This window comes from Rhipicephalus microplus, unplaced genomic scaffold (genome assembly GCF_043290135.1).
Source record: "Rhipicephalus microplus isolate Deutch F79 unplaced genomic scaffold, USDA_Rmic scaffold_16, whole genome shotgun sequence".
In the NCBI taxonomy this organism is placed as follows: domain Eukaryota; kingdom Metazoa; phylum Arthropoda; class Arachnida; order Ixodida; family Ixodidae; genus Rhipicephalus; species Rhipicephalus microplus.
In genome coordinates, this window is record NW_027464589.1 from 5,211,163 (window position 1) to 5,227,067 (window position 15,905).

Consider the following 15,905-nt stretch of genomic DNA (forward strand, 5'->3'; position numbering starts at 1 on the left):
TGGAACATTTATAGTTAAGAGGAAAAGTAGCTGGGCAGATGACACTCCTTGGTTTGGTGTACTTGTGGACGGGAGCAAAGGCCAGAGAGAAAAACCAGGCAATGGTGGAGTGTATATCAAAGGACATTGAGGAATTAGGAGGAGAGTGTGAGAAAATTGTACTAGGAGATATAAATGCGCACATAGAAGATATAGATGGGTATACCGACCCGACAGGCAAACTGATCATGGATATGTGTGAAAGGCTTGATTTGATCATTTGCAACAGTACCGAGAAGTGTGAGGGGCAAATAACATGGGAGGTAGGAAGGCTGCAGTCGACGATAGATTATGCACTGATGTCACATGTATGATAAGCTCAGGAGAATGCACATAGATGAAGGTGGCTCCGGAAGTCTGGGTAGTGATCACCAACGTATCAAGCTATGTTTTGGAAGAGCAGTGAAAGTGGGAAGGAGAGAAGATGAGCAACTACAGGAAAATTTTCATTCAGAAAGGCAAAGAGATATTGCTGCTAAACAAATTGAAAAAGTAATCACTGAGGATAATAAAACAGTGTGGACATACACAAATCTAGAGCCACTTCCATCCATCCATCCACCCAATGTCGTTTGCATGTTTCCGATAGTTTCCTCAGACGCGTTCGTCCTCGTTTTTTTTTTGTTCGCGCCCTTCCGGGAGTGGTGTGTTACTTTTTTGTCCACCAGGCTCGCCTGCCCACTCGCTGAACTCTATCCCCCCAGCTACTGTGGGTATGCACGACTTTCAGGAATTCACTCAACACTTTGAGTCAATAGCTCGATCTGGTGCTAATGTCTGTTACCCAAGACCCGTTTCTTCGCATACTCTGCTAAAAGATTTACCTCATGATTCCAACATGTCAAATGACGTCCTCCTATCACCGCCATCCGATGACGAAATCAAAGGCGCATTAGACGCAATGAAAAAGGGATCGGCCCCAGGGCCTGACAGCCTCCCTGCAGAGTTTTATGTACAGTTCTGGCCTATCATTGGTCCAACTATGTCACGAGTCATTCGCAAGTGTTTCCAAGATATTACACTTCCAACCTCTTTCCACAAAGGCCGTATAACACTATTTCCAAGAAAGACCCAATGTCCACGCGACCAGAAGATTGGCGCCTTATTACCCTCCTCAATGTAGATTACAAGCTCTTGGCCAACATTTCGGTGCGCAGAATCAGTCCATTTCTTCCAACATTAATTGCTCCCCACCAGGTCTGCTCTGTTCCGGGCCGAGAAATACACACCCATACGTGGTTAACGCGTGACATCATTCAATACACCACTAGCCGATGTGCGCAAGGACTGTTGGTTTCATTAGATCAAGAGAAAGCTTTTGATTTCATAGAACATGGCTACATACTAAATGTTTTACACGCATATGGATTCCCGGATAAGTTCATTGACCTCATCTACGCGATGTACACTAATTCAGAAAGTACCCTTTACTTAGATTCCCGTGAGAGTCACGCATTTACAGTCACGCGTGGGGTCCGTCAAGGGTGTCCCCTCTCCCCAGTGTTATTTATCCTTGCATTAGAACCCTTCTTAAGGGTCGTTGAACATCACCCGCAGATTCGTGGCTTATTTTTACCCGGTAACACTCAAGTAAAGGTCACTACATATGCAGATGATATTACTCTATATGTACATAATGAACAGTCGCTGCAGTATGCTCTTGATACATTCCATGATTTCGGTATTATCTCCGGTGCAAGGTTAAACTTTTCTAAAAGCCAGTATTTTTTCATTGGCAACCCCAGCGGTCATATTAACATCACGTTGCCTTTACAGTGGTCTCCTGAGATTTCAATACTCGGAGTTACTTTCACTGCATTTGGTATACAGGATAGCATCTGGTCATCCGTTGTACAAACTCTTCTAAGTGATATCAAAGCAGCCAGGTACTTCGAATTCCCCCTCTTGGAACGCCGGTACTTAACTCAAACGGTGTACCTAGGAAAATTTTGGTACCTTTGCCATTCTGTTAAACCACCGCTCCACGTCTGCAGGAAAGTGCAAAGCTGTATCAGTTCATTTTTTCGGTCTGGTGGCACAGAATTGTTATCGTGCCCAGCGTTAGCTCAACCGCGAGATCAAGGCGGTTTTGCATTCCCCGACGTTTCCGTCACGGCTTCTACATTGTGCCCCCGCACTCTATTGCGAATACTAAGCAATGATGGCATGCCCGCTCAGACGCTGGCTCGCTACCATCTGGGGCCATCACTACGTGTCTTCTTGCCAGATAGCCAAATAAACCAAGGTCCCCAATCAACTGAATTACCATCTTTGTATCGAGCCCTTCTGGCATTTCACCGACGTTTGGAAGCTACGTGCCCAGAGATAGAGGTGGCCAATTCTAAAGTGGTGGACACAATGGCCGCCCTTCTACGACCCTTGGTGCCCAAGCATTGTCAATCTGTAATAAACCGCGCTTGGAAACAAATAACTGCCGCAGTGTTGCCAGGGCATCTCAGAGACTTAGTCTGGAGGTTGGGCTGGGGCTTGCTCCCCACGCGAGATCGGTTGCAGCGATGGCAGGTGGTTCGCACTTCCACTTGCCCTAACTGCGTCATGGTAGAGACTAATCGACATGCGACATTTGAATGTGTGGTTTCCCACCTTTTTTGGTGTGCGGTTAATGCTGGTTTTCGGGGACAGGGTGTGCGAACTTTCGTGTCCAACGGCCGATTTCCGTGTAGCCGCTTCTCCGCTCTGTTAATAGTTGCGGGGCTGTTCAGCCTTTGGAGAAACCGTTGTGAGGCCATAGCTGCCAATTGCCGCCGGCGTGCTTTGTGGCCGATACTGGGGAGAATGAGACGAGAGATCCTCGCGTTCCTTTCCGAGGAGCTTTTCTTCCTCGGGGAGCAAGAGTTTCTGCGGCATTGGTCGTGCCCTTTCGTCAAGGTAGAACACGAAAGGATACAACTCATTTTTCAACCGACTTGGTGCTAAGCAGCACCCATTGAGTTGTTTTATATGATTTCATTTGTTACATATCGTGTTTCATTGCATCTATTGTGTCGTTATACCATTGTATCATGATATCGCATTGAGTTCTTGTGTACATATATGCCAACATTGTCATGTATATTAGAGCAAATGTCTTCACTGTAACGTAGTGATGCTAGTCGTGAAATATAGATGTGCCGAGGTGTATATGCCCTGTTACTGGAATGGTATGAAGCCTTTGTGTTCTGTACATGCTGTAAATAAATTTTTTTCTAAACATGGCGGCAGTGATGTGTACGAGTTTCTCTCTGCCGTGATAGCGGCTCACCACGCCGCAATACCACATTGGCGACGAGGATGGCCACCGGTATATCTACCGGTATATCTCCCCCGCCGCCGTTCCTCGAGACCCCGGGCACGCCAGCGATTCCTTGGCACCACTGGTTCCGGTTTTTCCAGAACTTCGTGCTCGCGTCCGGCGCCGACGAGTGGCCAGCAACCCGCCGTCGCGCGCTCCTGCTTCACTGTCTGGGCCCCGAGGGCCAACGGATTTTCGACGCCTTGCCGGCACCGCCCCCAACCCCAGCCGCCACTTTCAACTGAAGCCACGGAACAACAGACGTCCGCGCACACCGCTGCCGCAAGCCCTCCGGACCCATACGACGTTGCCGTCGACACACTGGCACACTACTTCACCGCCACCGTCAACGTCCGAATGGAACGTCATCATTTTCGTGAACGTCGACAGCTTTCCGGTGAGTCGGTTGCCGAATTTGCTTTAGCGCTCCGGGAACTGGCAGCCCCGTGTAATTTCGCCGCTACCGTGGATAATAACTTGTGCGAACAGTTCGTTGCCGGAGTAACTTGCCCGCAACTCAGAGAACGACTGCTCCTCGAAGGCGACGCATTGACATTCGACCGAGCGGTAGAAATTGCCAAACTTCGCGAACAAACTTGCCAAGAAGCTGAAGCCTTCGCGAACCCAATTCGCCGCATCACGCAGCGCCAACGCGGACGCAACCCGGCTAGGCATGATAGCCCCCGATTTCGCTTCAACGGGTCCCGCCCCCCTAGTCAGCATCGTCGTAGCTCGTCGCGCACTCGCCAAAACTACAAGCCCAAGCCGGAAATTGCCGCTGCCGACCCCCTGCACGCCGTATCTCGTGATAACTGCGATAACTGCGGCGCAACAGGATGCGGACGGTCGCGCTGACCCGCCCGCGTCCGCACCTGTTATGGTTGTGGACGCCGCGGACACTTCCAGAGCGTTTGTCGGAGCTCGCGTCGCGGCCAACCACGAAGGCCTGCACCAGTACGCGAACTCCTCTGCGACGATGACGCTGAGAGCGGTCACAGTATTTTGACCATCTGCACAAACAAACGCAGAGGCCTGTATGTTGACGTCGACGTGTCGGTGATTAACCCGAAGCCGCTCACGCGCAAAGTCTCGTTTCTCATCGACACAGGCTCTGCAGTGTCAATAATTGGGGAAGGTCACTTTCGAAACCTTTTTCAAGATAAAGTACAACTCAGGACCCCCAGCATTACTCTGTTTGACTTTTCACGCCAGAAGATCCCTGTGCTTGGCCTGTTTGAAGCAACGCTGTCGTACAAGGCACGAACAGCCGTCGTACCGCTTTACGTAACACGCAGTGGGGCCTCCCTTTTGGGATTAGATGTTGTGCAAGCCCTGAATTTTCAAATTTCAGGGAAGGAGCTACGTTGCCTGCACACGGTCGTTCAGCAAACGTCCGCCTCCGCAACCTCAACATTGCCTGCAATGAGCTCAGACGCACAAGGGCGCATTCCACCGCAAGGCGCTATCGTAGAGCAACCGCAGAGTGAGCCAAAGTTTGGCATGCCTGCATTGCTGTGGGCCAGGTTTTCTCACCTGTTTACCCCAGGTTTGGGCCTTGTCAGAGGTTTTCAGCACAAGGTGAAGATGAAACAGGCAGTCTCCCCAGTCACCCAAAAGTTGAGGCGCCTCCCATTCTCAGTACGCCAACCAGTAAGCGACCAACGACAGACCCTGCTCTCTGCCGACATCATCGAAAGGATCGATGCCTCCGAATGGGTTTCTCCCATCGTCGCAGTCCAGAAGGAAAATGGAAGCATCCGTCTTTGTGTTGACCTAAGGGAGCCAAACAAAGCCATTGTGGTCGACAACTTCCCGCTGCCTCACACTGAGGAACTGCTGCATGCCTTAAACGGAGCCCGCCACTTCTCAAAGCTAGACCTCGCCTCTGCGTACCACCAAGTCCTGCTGCACCCGGGCAGCAGGGATCTCACAGCGTTTGTTACGCACGAGGGTCTTTTTCGGTTTAAAACGGTCTACTTTGGATTGGCGTCGGCCCCAGCAGCCTTTCAGAAGCTCATGACAAGAATCCTGCAAGGCTGTCATGGTGTTCTTTGTTACATAGACGACATCATCGTCTTCGGGAAGACTGAGAAAGAACATGCGAAGAACCTGGAAGAAGTTCTGCATCGCATTGCGAAAGCAGGTCTGAAACTTAACGAAAAATGTGTTTTCAATGCAACAGAACTCTCTTTCCTTGGACATCGTGTCAGTGCGGAAGGCATAGCACCCCTTCAAGCCAAAGTCGATGCAATCGTCCACGCCCCCACACCAGCAGAACCCGGCACACTCCATTCATTCTTAGGACTTGTCGAATACTACGCAAAGTTCATTCCTAGGCTAGCCGAGGAAGTCGAGCCTATGCGTCGACTGCTGCGCAAAGACATACCTTTTGAGTGGGACACAGCCGCCCAAGCAAGTTTTGAGAGAGTGAAGACTCTTCTGTCCTCCCACAAGGTGTTGCACATGTTTGACCCAACTCTTACAGTGACTGTCGCAACTGATGCTGCTGCATACGGGCTAGGTGCCGTTTTGCAGCAAGTGGACGGTCAGAAAACCCTGACCATTGCATTTGCTTCGCGCACTCTAACCAATGCAGAAAGGAAGTACTCCGCCAGCGAGCGTGAAGCATTGGCTTGCGTGTGGGCATGCGAAAAGTGGCATGTTTATTTGTGGGGACGGCCTTTCACTCTTCAGACAGATCACCAGGCATTGGTAGCGTTGCTGTCTAACAAGAGAACAGGGCGACGTCCCTTTCACATTGCAAGGTGGGCTGAGCGACTTCTACGCCACAACTACACCGTCGAATACCGCAAGGGCTTGGAGAACAAGGTAGCAGACGTGCTGCCACGTCTTCCAGCGGAAGGTAAGCCGGAATGCACACCTCAACTTAAAGACGACTCTACAGAAGTTGTGTTCCTAGTCGAGCCGCTGTGCATCGCTAAGGACCAGTTCGAGCAGTCCACCAGTGACGACGCCACTCTGGCAAAAGTCAAAGAATATGTTACTTCGTCATGGCCTCCACACAAGCTCGTCCCAAGCCATCTGCTGCCGTACTTCATGCTACGCAACGAGTTGTCAGTGGTAAACAACTTACTTCTTCGTGGGGAGCGACTTGTAGTTCCACAGTCCCTTGCGCATCAGGTAATCTCCACAGTGCATGAAGCTCATCCCGGCATCGTCAGGACGAAAGCGCGACTTTGAGAACGGTTTTGGTGGCCGGGTATGGACCGGCAAACAGAAGTCGCAATACAAAACTGCAGCGTCTGTCAGAAGGCCGACAGGAGTGCGAAAACGGCACCTGCTCCACTGCAACCTGTTCCATTTCCAGAGCGCCCTTGGCAAAAAGTCGCCATAGACATTGTTGGCCCTCTGGAAAGAGCTCCTCAAGATTGTAGGTTCGCCATTACACTGGTTGACTATTTTTCTAAGTGGCCCGTAGTACAATTCTCCAACGAGGTATCTACAAGAACGATCACCAACTTCTTGCTGTCAATTTTTTCTCGAGAGGGATACCCTGACGAGATAGTCACTGACAACGGGCCCCAATTTTCTTCACGAGAATTTTCGCAATTCTTGGATGAGCGTGGTATCCGACTGACACATTCTTCGGTGTATTACCCTCAAGCCAACGGACTTCTCGAAAGGTTTAATCGTGTTTTTAAGGACTTTGTACAGGTTGCTGCGTTAGAACATGGCCCTCTTCGACAAGCGGCACTGGAGTACTTGGGTGTTTACCGGTGCACACCTCACGCAACCACGGGAGTAGCACCAGCCTTGCTCCTACATGGACAACTGCCCCGAACACGACTGGACATCATTGGGCACCCATCCCCATCATTCTTCACAGACCCTGCCAAAGAACTTGGCCAGCTTCAGAAGAGAGTCGCACAGAAGCAAAAATACAGCAAGATGTACACAGACTTCCGCCGTGCAGCCAAGAAACCAAACATAGCAGTTGGAGACATGGTCCGTGTGAAGAAGCCGGCAGTCTTTTTTAAAGGAGACCTCTCGTTCAGTCGTTCTCGGAAGGTGGTGGAAGAACGAGGGCCAGCCTCTTTCTGCCTAGACGATGGGAGAACATGGAACTCTTCCAAGTTGAGCAAGGTTCCTGCACAGGCCGCCTAGCCTCACCCAGTCATCCAAACGCCAGATGTTCACGCTCACCCAGCACAGCCTTCAAGCCCGTCACCTGTGCCTTGTGACAGTGGGCAATCAGCAGTGCCACTCAGTACCCCCCTCAGTGCAGTGCCTAGTGTTCTGTGCAGCCCTTGTGTAGCATAGCAAGAGACACAACAGGCTGTCTCTTCTCCACCCTCTCCACAACCGCCTTCAAAAGTCTGTTCATTAATGTTGATTTCTTGTTTCGTTTTTTTTTTTTCTATTCCTGCAATAGCCTCATTGAGGCTGCAGTATATAGAAGTACATAAGAAGTGGTGTGCACCCCAAAGATTCTTTTTAGGGCTGCGCATGATGAGCTACATCATTTAAAGGCAGCTCTTCCATCTTTCCGGGAAGTCTGGGCACATACTTAATTACTGACTGATGTCTCAATTAGCTTGCTTCACTAGTCCATTAACTGCCAAATGACTTGGAGCAGTATACCTGAGCGCGATTCGCTGTTGGTTTGCCGTTTATTGGGTTGATGACTCTGTAAATCTCGTTCCTTGTCTCTCAGTAATACCGACTTTTTGTCAGACATCTTTTAGTTTAGAAGGAGATCAGACTGCTGGTATCCATTTTTATGCTTTTGCTGCCACCATCTTTTTACAAGCCATAACTATTAAATTTTTTTACTGCATTCTTCGAAGTTCATGTGAATGAGCTTCAACGGTGAAGAAAAGTATTTCGATTGTACCATTTGTTGAGCCAGCTGTCTAAACTTTACCTTACTAATCTGGCACTCATGATATGATTGTACTTATCTTGTTATTTATTCGTTTATGCTGGATCATGTGAACTGCTTGGTCAGCTTCATGTACAGCCACCGGATGTCATCATGACCACTCAAGTGACAGTGGTTATAACAATTGAATATTTTTTAATTAGTGTGGGTGGCACTGTGATCAATTCTGCTTGTATCAGTTTTAGAACTTCAGTTTCTTCTCAAAGCTTGACCGTATTTACTGTTTTGCACATCAGCAAGTGAGATCTCCAATATGGATACTGCACCACTGTCTTTCGTTTAAGCTTCTGGGTGCCATTAGGATGGCCGGTGCTTCTTCCTCTTTTGTCATGCAATTCACTTCCGCTTCGTAAAATGTGTAGCTGCGTTAACAACCTCGTAAAGTTAGCAACTACTTGACAGTCTTTCATCTCACTATTAGAGTATCGCTCCTATTCACTATTGTGATTCATCTGTATGCAGCTTGGATGGTGGAGCATTCTAGTATGGGATCACGTGACAATTTTTTAACAACGCAAACCTCCCTACACTTTCATTCCTTTAGTTCAGTCTTTTATTTAGCTGCTTGTGCTGCTGTCGGTTCTTGTACTCGATGTTATGCCATCTCTCTGACTTGCTCTGTGATGTTGACACACCTAAAAGTGCAGACTTCTTTCTTCGCATGCAACTGTCCTGAAAAACAAGCAAAAATGTCGCGAGACAGCAGGTTGCTGAACTCGAAATTTAGAACCATTTTGTTCTATCCTCCCCCACATAGAGGCTGACCCCCAAAGCAATGTGGATGATTGACCGGAGCTGGAATGCTGCCGGGTACTGCTGCTCGGCTCAGTGTGGACAAGTACTGCAATGAGGACAGCATCTGCCTTTGTGGACTTTTTCTGAAGGCGTTTAGCACTCATAATTTCTCATTCTGCTTGACAAGAAACTGTTGTGCAACAAAACTTTACTAACATTTGAAAATGTAAAATGAACCCATGAATTGCCAGAGTGAACCAGCTCCTATTGAGACTTCATATTTGTTTTGAATGATAAAAATTGCTATTAGAGTTTGCAGAGCTGGATGTTCTCGCTTTCACTTATCGTAAAACAAGCGAAATTTGCCCTGTTAAGACATCTGCAAGCACAGTTACACCACAGTACTGTCTGCCATTAGATGTGAAAGCAAAGTCCTACCCACCTGAGCTTTTTGAGTGCTGGGTTTACTTTCCACTGTGCAATAAATTTAACTTCTAGCACATTCATGATCCTTTAATTGAAATGCTTTTTATAGGAATAAAGACAAGGCAAACATGTAGTATAAATTCCAGTAAAAATAATAATAAAACAATGTTTAGTATTATACATGGCTATGAAAAATAAATGGCAGCAGAATCTTGAACACACCAGACAACTCAAATCTACATGAGTGATAAATGTAAAAATAACTCTTACAGTAATAGCTCTAAATGTAAGAAAATATCAATATATAAATACAGATTAGTTATGATTGTAAAATGAGATGATGTTTTTCGAAAGTGTTGAATGAGAATTATTTAGTGCATAGTGATACTGAATTTAAAAAATGTATGGCAGCAAATATGGTAGTGTGTTGGCCGTAGTTAGTGCATGTATGTGGTAGTGAAAAATTGTTGTTAGAGGCAAACCTGGTGGGATTAGCATTTACCAATTTAAATTTTGGCAAGACATTGGCTGTTACGGAACCGTTAAAGCACTTAAATACAAGAATCCTCAGTTTGTACTTGAATAAATTACACATTGTTATTACACTATGTTGCTGAAAAAGTGGGGACACACTGGTGAATAGAGCACTGAATGTTAGGATGCAAACGACTTGGTTTTCGAGAAGTTTAAGTGGAAGGATATATAGGTGTTTGCCCATGGCGTGATGCAGTACATCATATGACTGTGGATAAAGGCGTAGTTTAGTGTAAGCAAAGTTGACGAATGGTCATGCTTTAATTATTGTCCTGAGACCAGGAGCTATCCTCTGTCTTATAAGTTAAATGTCATGAGGGTACTTTAGATGAGCATCTAGGAGTGCTCCCAAGAATGTGAACATAGCGGTCCAAAGATGTCTGTGGCCATTGATAGTAGTTGCGAAGGTAGGTGAAAGAGTGTCATGACCAGAACGGAAGACAATGAACTGTGTTTTATTTGTGTTAATTGCTAAACCATTAGCTGTGCACCAATTCTTTAACAGTAATGGTGTACGTGGACTTCTGCAGTGCATTTATAAGAGCTCCTTAGATTCCATTGTTAATCCAAGAAAATGGGGAACCACAAACAGGCCATTGTGAGCAGCACGTCATTGCTCCACTTTGACATTTGTTTCGAAAACCTTCAGTCCTACACCATGCTAGACAGCTAGGGGATGCAAGCTGCTCTAGGAATCAATGGGCTTTGTCACATAGTCTCCGTTAAAAGTGGCACTTGTATACTGCTCCGCTTCACGAGATGGATTCACATTAAAACAAAAAAAAAAGATAGCTGCTGGTATCACATTTTACAATTTTGCAGTTCTACACCTGCACATTTCTAAACAATGTAATTTCATTTATATCTGGATTTATAGATGTAAAAATCTCTTGGTCAGACATAAAAACCAGTATTGTCATGAAGTCATGATGTTGAAGACTGCAGTAGTCGGCGGGATTGAGACCAAACTTTTTATTTCAGTGAATATTTGCCCGAGGAAGAGAAAAAGTCAAACTACGGAAGTCAAGCTGTAGTAGCAATATATGTGGACTTTATATTCTCCAAGCAGTTTGCAATGGCAAATAACTTTTTTTTTCAACACATCTTGTGACAGCCATCTCGCATCCAGAATTCCCTGGCAAAAAAAAATTAACATATTATTTTCTTTTAGGGTCGAAGCTCCTAAAGGCGTGTGTCTGTCCATCTCTTGTATGTATGTGACTGCCCATAGTTCCACTTTTCCCAACTGCCCACTACTTCGTCCTTGCAAACATTTCACTACACCCCATCACCGATCCACCACTTCGCCGACCATAAACCAATTGTTGTTAAGAAGTAGCCAATATGAAATGCAAGATGGTCATGTACTTTTATCTACGTGCACGTTAAAGAACCATAGTATAACTGTCAGTTCAAGTGCACGAATAAACAGAAAGGAAGAGAGGACAAGCGCTGTGATTGCCTGAGTATATATTCTTACCTTTCTAATAAATCGTTTAGTTGCGAGAAAGCGCTTGTCCTCTCTTCTTTTCTGTTTATTCGTGCGCTTGAACTGACAGTTATACCATGCATATCCAACTTGTTTGTACGAGACCGCCCATAGTTCCACTTTTGCAAACTGCCCACTGCTTCGTCCTTGCATACATCCCACAATGCCCCGTGAAGAGAGAATGGAAGCGACGTATAGTTACCACTCACGAATAATAAAACTTCTTATATAAATAAATACAGTGTTTTGTCATGTCTTTGATGATGTAGTGGGCGATATTAGTGGATGGTTCACGGTTTGGCAATAAAACCCTCCAGCGCTTCGCCCCACTCATCATCATTCACTCCGTAGATATGCTGCGATTTTTTTTTTTCAGGACAAAAATTAAATGTTCATGTGAGATTTTGCATTTATTTATTTATTTGTGACCAAGCACCCAGAGTATGTAAACATTTAAATCAGCTTGAGCTAGAAAATGAATGCTTCCAAAGCGCCTCAGAAAATAGATTTTATTGATAATAAAATTATAGTTTAGCCAGGTTGCCACTCATGATTTAGACAAGAATTGCCCCAATGTATTGGCACTCACTGCATTTTCTGTCTGACATGTGCGAAATTGTAAATTGTAATTACATTTTTTGTAATTTACTGGTTTAATTTAATTCCTATCTCAGCAGAGTTAACTGTGCTGTCTTACCGTGTGTTTTATATATGTTGTATAAATATTTCGATAATAAATAAGCAAGTGGATATATACAGGCACATGCTTAGTTTACTGGTGTAAGCTAAGAGTAGAAAAAATGTGCTATAAACTGATCCTTCTTGCTAATGGACAAGATTCAGAACAATTTCCAACAAATACACTTATGCTTTTACTCCCATTTTATGTCATGAATTGGCATCACTCGTAGCCAGGTAGTTTTTTTTTTCATTTACGTACCTTGAGGCATGTGGAAGGGTGTGTTCAATAAGGGATGGGATGAAGCACAAAAAAAAAAAGGACTCAAGATGTTTACAGGTGTGGAATCACATTCACACAAAAAGATGTTGGGTGGTGACATTACTAGGGGCATGGGCATGCAAATATTTGAATAACGAATCATATAGCATTCGCTAGTCAAATAGAACAATACATATGCGAAATATTGAATATTTTAAAAATAATCGGCCCCTACGGGACAACCCTGAAGCAGGAAAACATGGAAACAGCTCAAGGTTTATTTTCTTTTTGTAATCCCTGAATTACCAGCACTACTGATGCTATAACCATTACCAGATCAAGCACTTTTGCTACAAAATGCACTTCTTTCTGTTTTTATTATGGTGGAGCTGCATTACATTAATTATTTCTTTTGTAACCTATTTTTAGCGCACACTTACTAAGAGAGGGAACAACACCGGTGCTGGTGTTGTATACCAACTAGCTCATCTTGCAATATTACTCTATTCATTTCCTGTCATCAGCATTGAAGTGAGGGACTATGGCTGCATTCAGCTTCCCGAATAAAAACACATGCACGCAAATTGTTCTTACAGATACAGCTTTCAACACTTGATTTTTACATGCCCTCTGTGCCAGGGTATATGTTGTGATAATGTTGCCTGTTCTGATAAATCCTTAGCTGAATGCAAGGTGTTCGGTTCAAAATTGTTTAGATTTTATGCCACAAATTTACCTAAAAGCTGACAACAGAGTTTAAACTTGAATAATGTAGTTGCTGTGGTAGTTCAACATACAGTTGAAAAGTATTCCGAAGGCTCTGGTCACTGCTGTATACAAGCTTATCACAGTTTTCATAATTGTAGTATTATTTGGTGACAGCTCGTGAACACTTATGTCAAACTGTTGTGGAGTTCTAGGATTATTTTTAAAAAGGTTTCCTCACTATTTGAAAACTATCAGAATAGTATTAGGTTTGTTAAAGCATTAGATTTGGTTATACTGCTATTGGATTCGTATTGAACTTGCTTCTGAAATTCACTACTCGCAAACCCCTTGCTTGCCCGCGTTTTGTAGTATGACAATGCTCGTGCTGTCAACGCTTCACCGCTCTGTAGGCATGCATTGCGGTGAAGTGAGCAAAAAAAAAAAAGAAAAAAAACGCCGGCTCGAGGCGGGCTCCCTATGTGCGCAACATACAGTGAATTTTGAAGTGTATTTGGCCTAGAGGGAATACGCTGTCACCTGCGTCCTTCTATCCCAACAATAGCACGGCCTCTCGCTCCTCATGTGAACGGAATTGCTTGGCGTGTTTATAGAGAAGACACTACATAGCTATTCGTTTGCAAATTTATCGAGGCGCTGCTACAGATAATCGTGCTTATCATTTCGCATCGCTATCATAATCAGTAGCGGCGGCATTCACTACGAGTAGCCTAAGATATGCCAGAGTGAGTGCAAGCTGAGCGATCGAGTGACGTGCGCGACGTAGGCACTCAAGTGCTCCGACACCGGCTCTTTGAGCTGCAACAAAGGCTTATCGAGTTAGGATTATTGTTATATAGTCCGCACATGAACTCTTTGAACCACCATCATCCATTTTACACTGCATATCTGCACTGACTTCGATGTTTTCGACGATCGTTGCAAACGGAGCGACGAGTCCTGCGACAGCGTCGACACAGGCGTGCGCACAGCGTTTCTGTAGCACTTTGGTAGCACAAGCTACTTGATAGCGCCGTCTTCCCATTCATCGTAGGGGGTTTGCCAGTACGCGTGCGAGCGTCAACTTTGTTCTCGCTTGCGTCGCGGCGTCTTCATCAGCTGTGCCCCCGCCCGACACGCGAACCCTGCAGCCATAGAGTTCCCCAATATACATTTTGAGAAACACTATGCCTACAGCATCGTCATGGGCGCAGCCATGTTTGCTGACGAAATTACGCACGAACCAATGAGCGCGCAGCTTCCGAGAGCCCCGTGAGGCCACCTGGCGCAGTGCATTGGGGGAGAGGGGGGGGGTCTATTCGATCGCTTTGTAAACTCGCGCCGCGGCCCGATTTGAGCCAGCGTACTCAGGATCTGGAGGCCACATTCGTAACCACTTCGCTACCGAGACACGCTATCTGAGCCGACCTTGTTGCATACTATAACATAGCAAGGGAAGTGAAGGAAGCTGGAAGGTGCATGTAAAGCATAACAAGAAAATAACGATAAAGACAAATCGAAAGATCTAGAGTGGGCGACAAAGAAAGGAACAAAATTAGATAGATAGATAGATAGATAGATAGATAGATAGATAGATAGATAGATAGATAGATAGATAGATAGATAGATAGATAGATAGATAGCCGTCACACGCGGTTGTCCCAGGAAGAGAAAAACCATGCATGGATAGACGTCGCAGGGCTGGCAAAAGCACGAAGTAGCACATCCCACCGAAATGCTGACAGCATAAAGCGACACTCGTGCAACTTTGGCCAATTAGTGTATATATCAGCATCCACGTAACTGTTTTGTATGTAACATAAAATAAAACAATGGCAAAGAGGCCGTAACAGAAAAATAAAAACAATCATTCTTAACTTCATTTATTAATTTTAGTTTCAGAGGATCAAAAAAAGTGCTTTCACAGAGAACTTGTCTCAAGCTTAGAAAGCGGCCCTACGTAAAGGCACCTGTCATGTTACCGCACAAAACATCATCGTTGTTGCTCAATGAAGCTTCGCAAACACTCTATATATTCGTTTCATCGTTTAATTACTGCGCACAAAAGAATGCCTGTGCAAGCACGTATTCCTCCTTGCGAAGTGCGCATGCGCACACAGGTTTTTTCACACGAGCGCAAAACTAGGACAAGTGCCGGGGGGGGGGGGGGGAGGGGAAGTGGTCGAGACTCACCCTGCAGTTTGCGCTCCGTCTCCCAAAATTTCTGCAACTCGGCGAAGTACTTGTCCAGTATGAACACCTTGGACAAGCCTAGCGTTGCCATGACGACAAGCGACTGGAGTAGCACCGAGCTGCTGGCTCGTCAGGGCGCGACCTGCGTCGCCACCGAGGAGCTCGCGAACCGGCGACCGTTGTCAAGACCACCGCGCAAAGCACAAAAATCTCCAGTCGGCACCTCACGTTTTGTACGACGCCACAGCAGAAGACAAATCCACGCGCAGACAAAGGCGTATCGTCAGTAGCCACGCATCCTTTGCTGCTGCCGAGCACCAGTACACGTTCTTCGGGCGGGAGCGCCGAGTCCGGACCCGAGTCGGATGGCATGCTCCCCGTCGAGTAGACGAGAAGAAATCATTCACGCGCGCCACTAGTTCCACGGTCAGGCCGAAGAACCTCAGAGCCAGCCGAGGCCAGACGAGATTTTGTTTTCTTTCGACACAGGGCTGCCGCCGAAGAGGCAGTGGTGGTGGTGCTCTCAAGTTGCTCGCCGCTCGCAGAGAGAGGGAAAGGGGGCGCCGGGAGGCCGGTCTCCAGAACTTGCAGGACAGCTCCGACGCCCTCGCTGCCACTCCGGGCAAGAAACAAACGCCCAGAAAAGCTG

The 15,905-nt window shown here is 46.2% G+C and overlaps 1 protein-coding gene and 2 long non-coding RNA genes across 5 annotated transcripts in view; 1 reads left to right on the forward strand and 2 right to left on the reverse strand.

Annotated features, from left to right (window-relative positions):
• LOC142784938 (uncharacterized) overlaps positions 1-11,655 on the forward strand; it is a 25,876-nt gene extending 14,221 nt beyond the window's left edge. The window contains exon 2 of the long non-coding RNA XR_012888763.1: positions 8,992-11,655. This is a non-coding gene — a long non-coding RNA (uncharacterized LOC142784938). The remainder of the gene's footprint in view (positions 1-8,991) is intronic.
• dachs (unconventional myosin-IXb-like dachs) overlaps positions 1-15,905 on the reverse strand; it is a 512,416-nt gene extending 496,511 nt beyond the window's left edge. For 2 of the 3 annotated variants that reach the window (XM_075883315.1, XM_075883314.1), the window contains exon 1: positions 15,257-15,905. In XM_075883315.1, the coding sequence (XP_075739430.1) occupies positions 15,257-15,347 (91 nt within the window). In that variant the 5' untranslated portion in view covers positions 15,348-15,905. The remainder of the gene's footprint in view (positions 1-15,256) is intronic. The other variant, XM_075883320.1, reaches the window with a different exon arrangement.
• LOC142784939 (uncharacterized) lies at positions 10,959-14,359 on the reverse strand. The gene is made up of 2 exons (XR_012888764.1): positions 13,983-14,359; positions 10,959-11,064 (listed from the first exon to the last, which is right to left on the reverse strand). It is a non-coding gene; the product is annotated as an uncharacterized LOC142784939 (long non-coding RNA).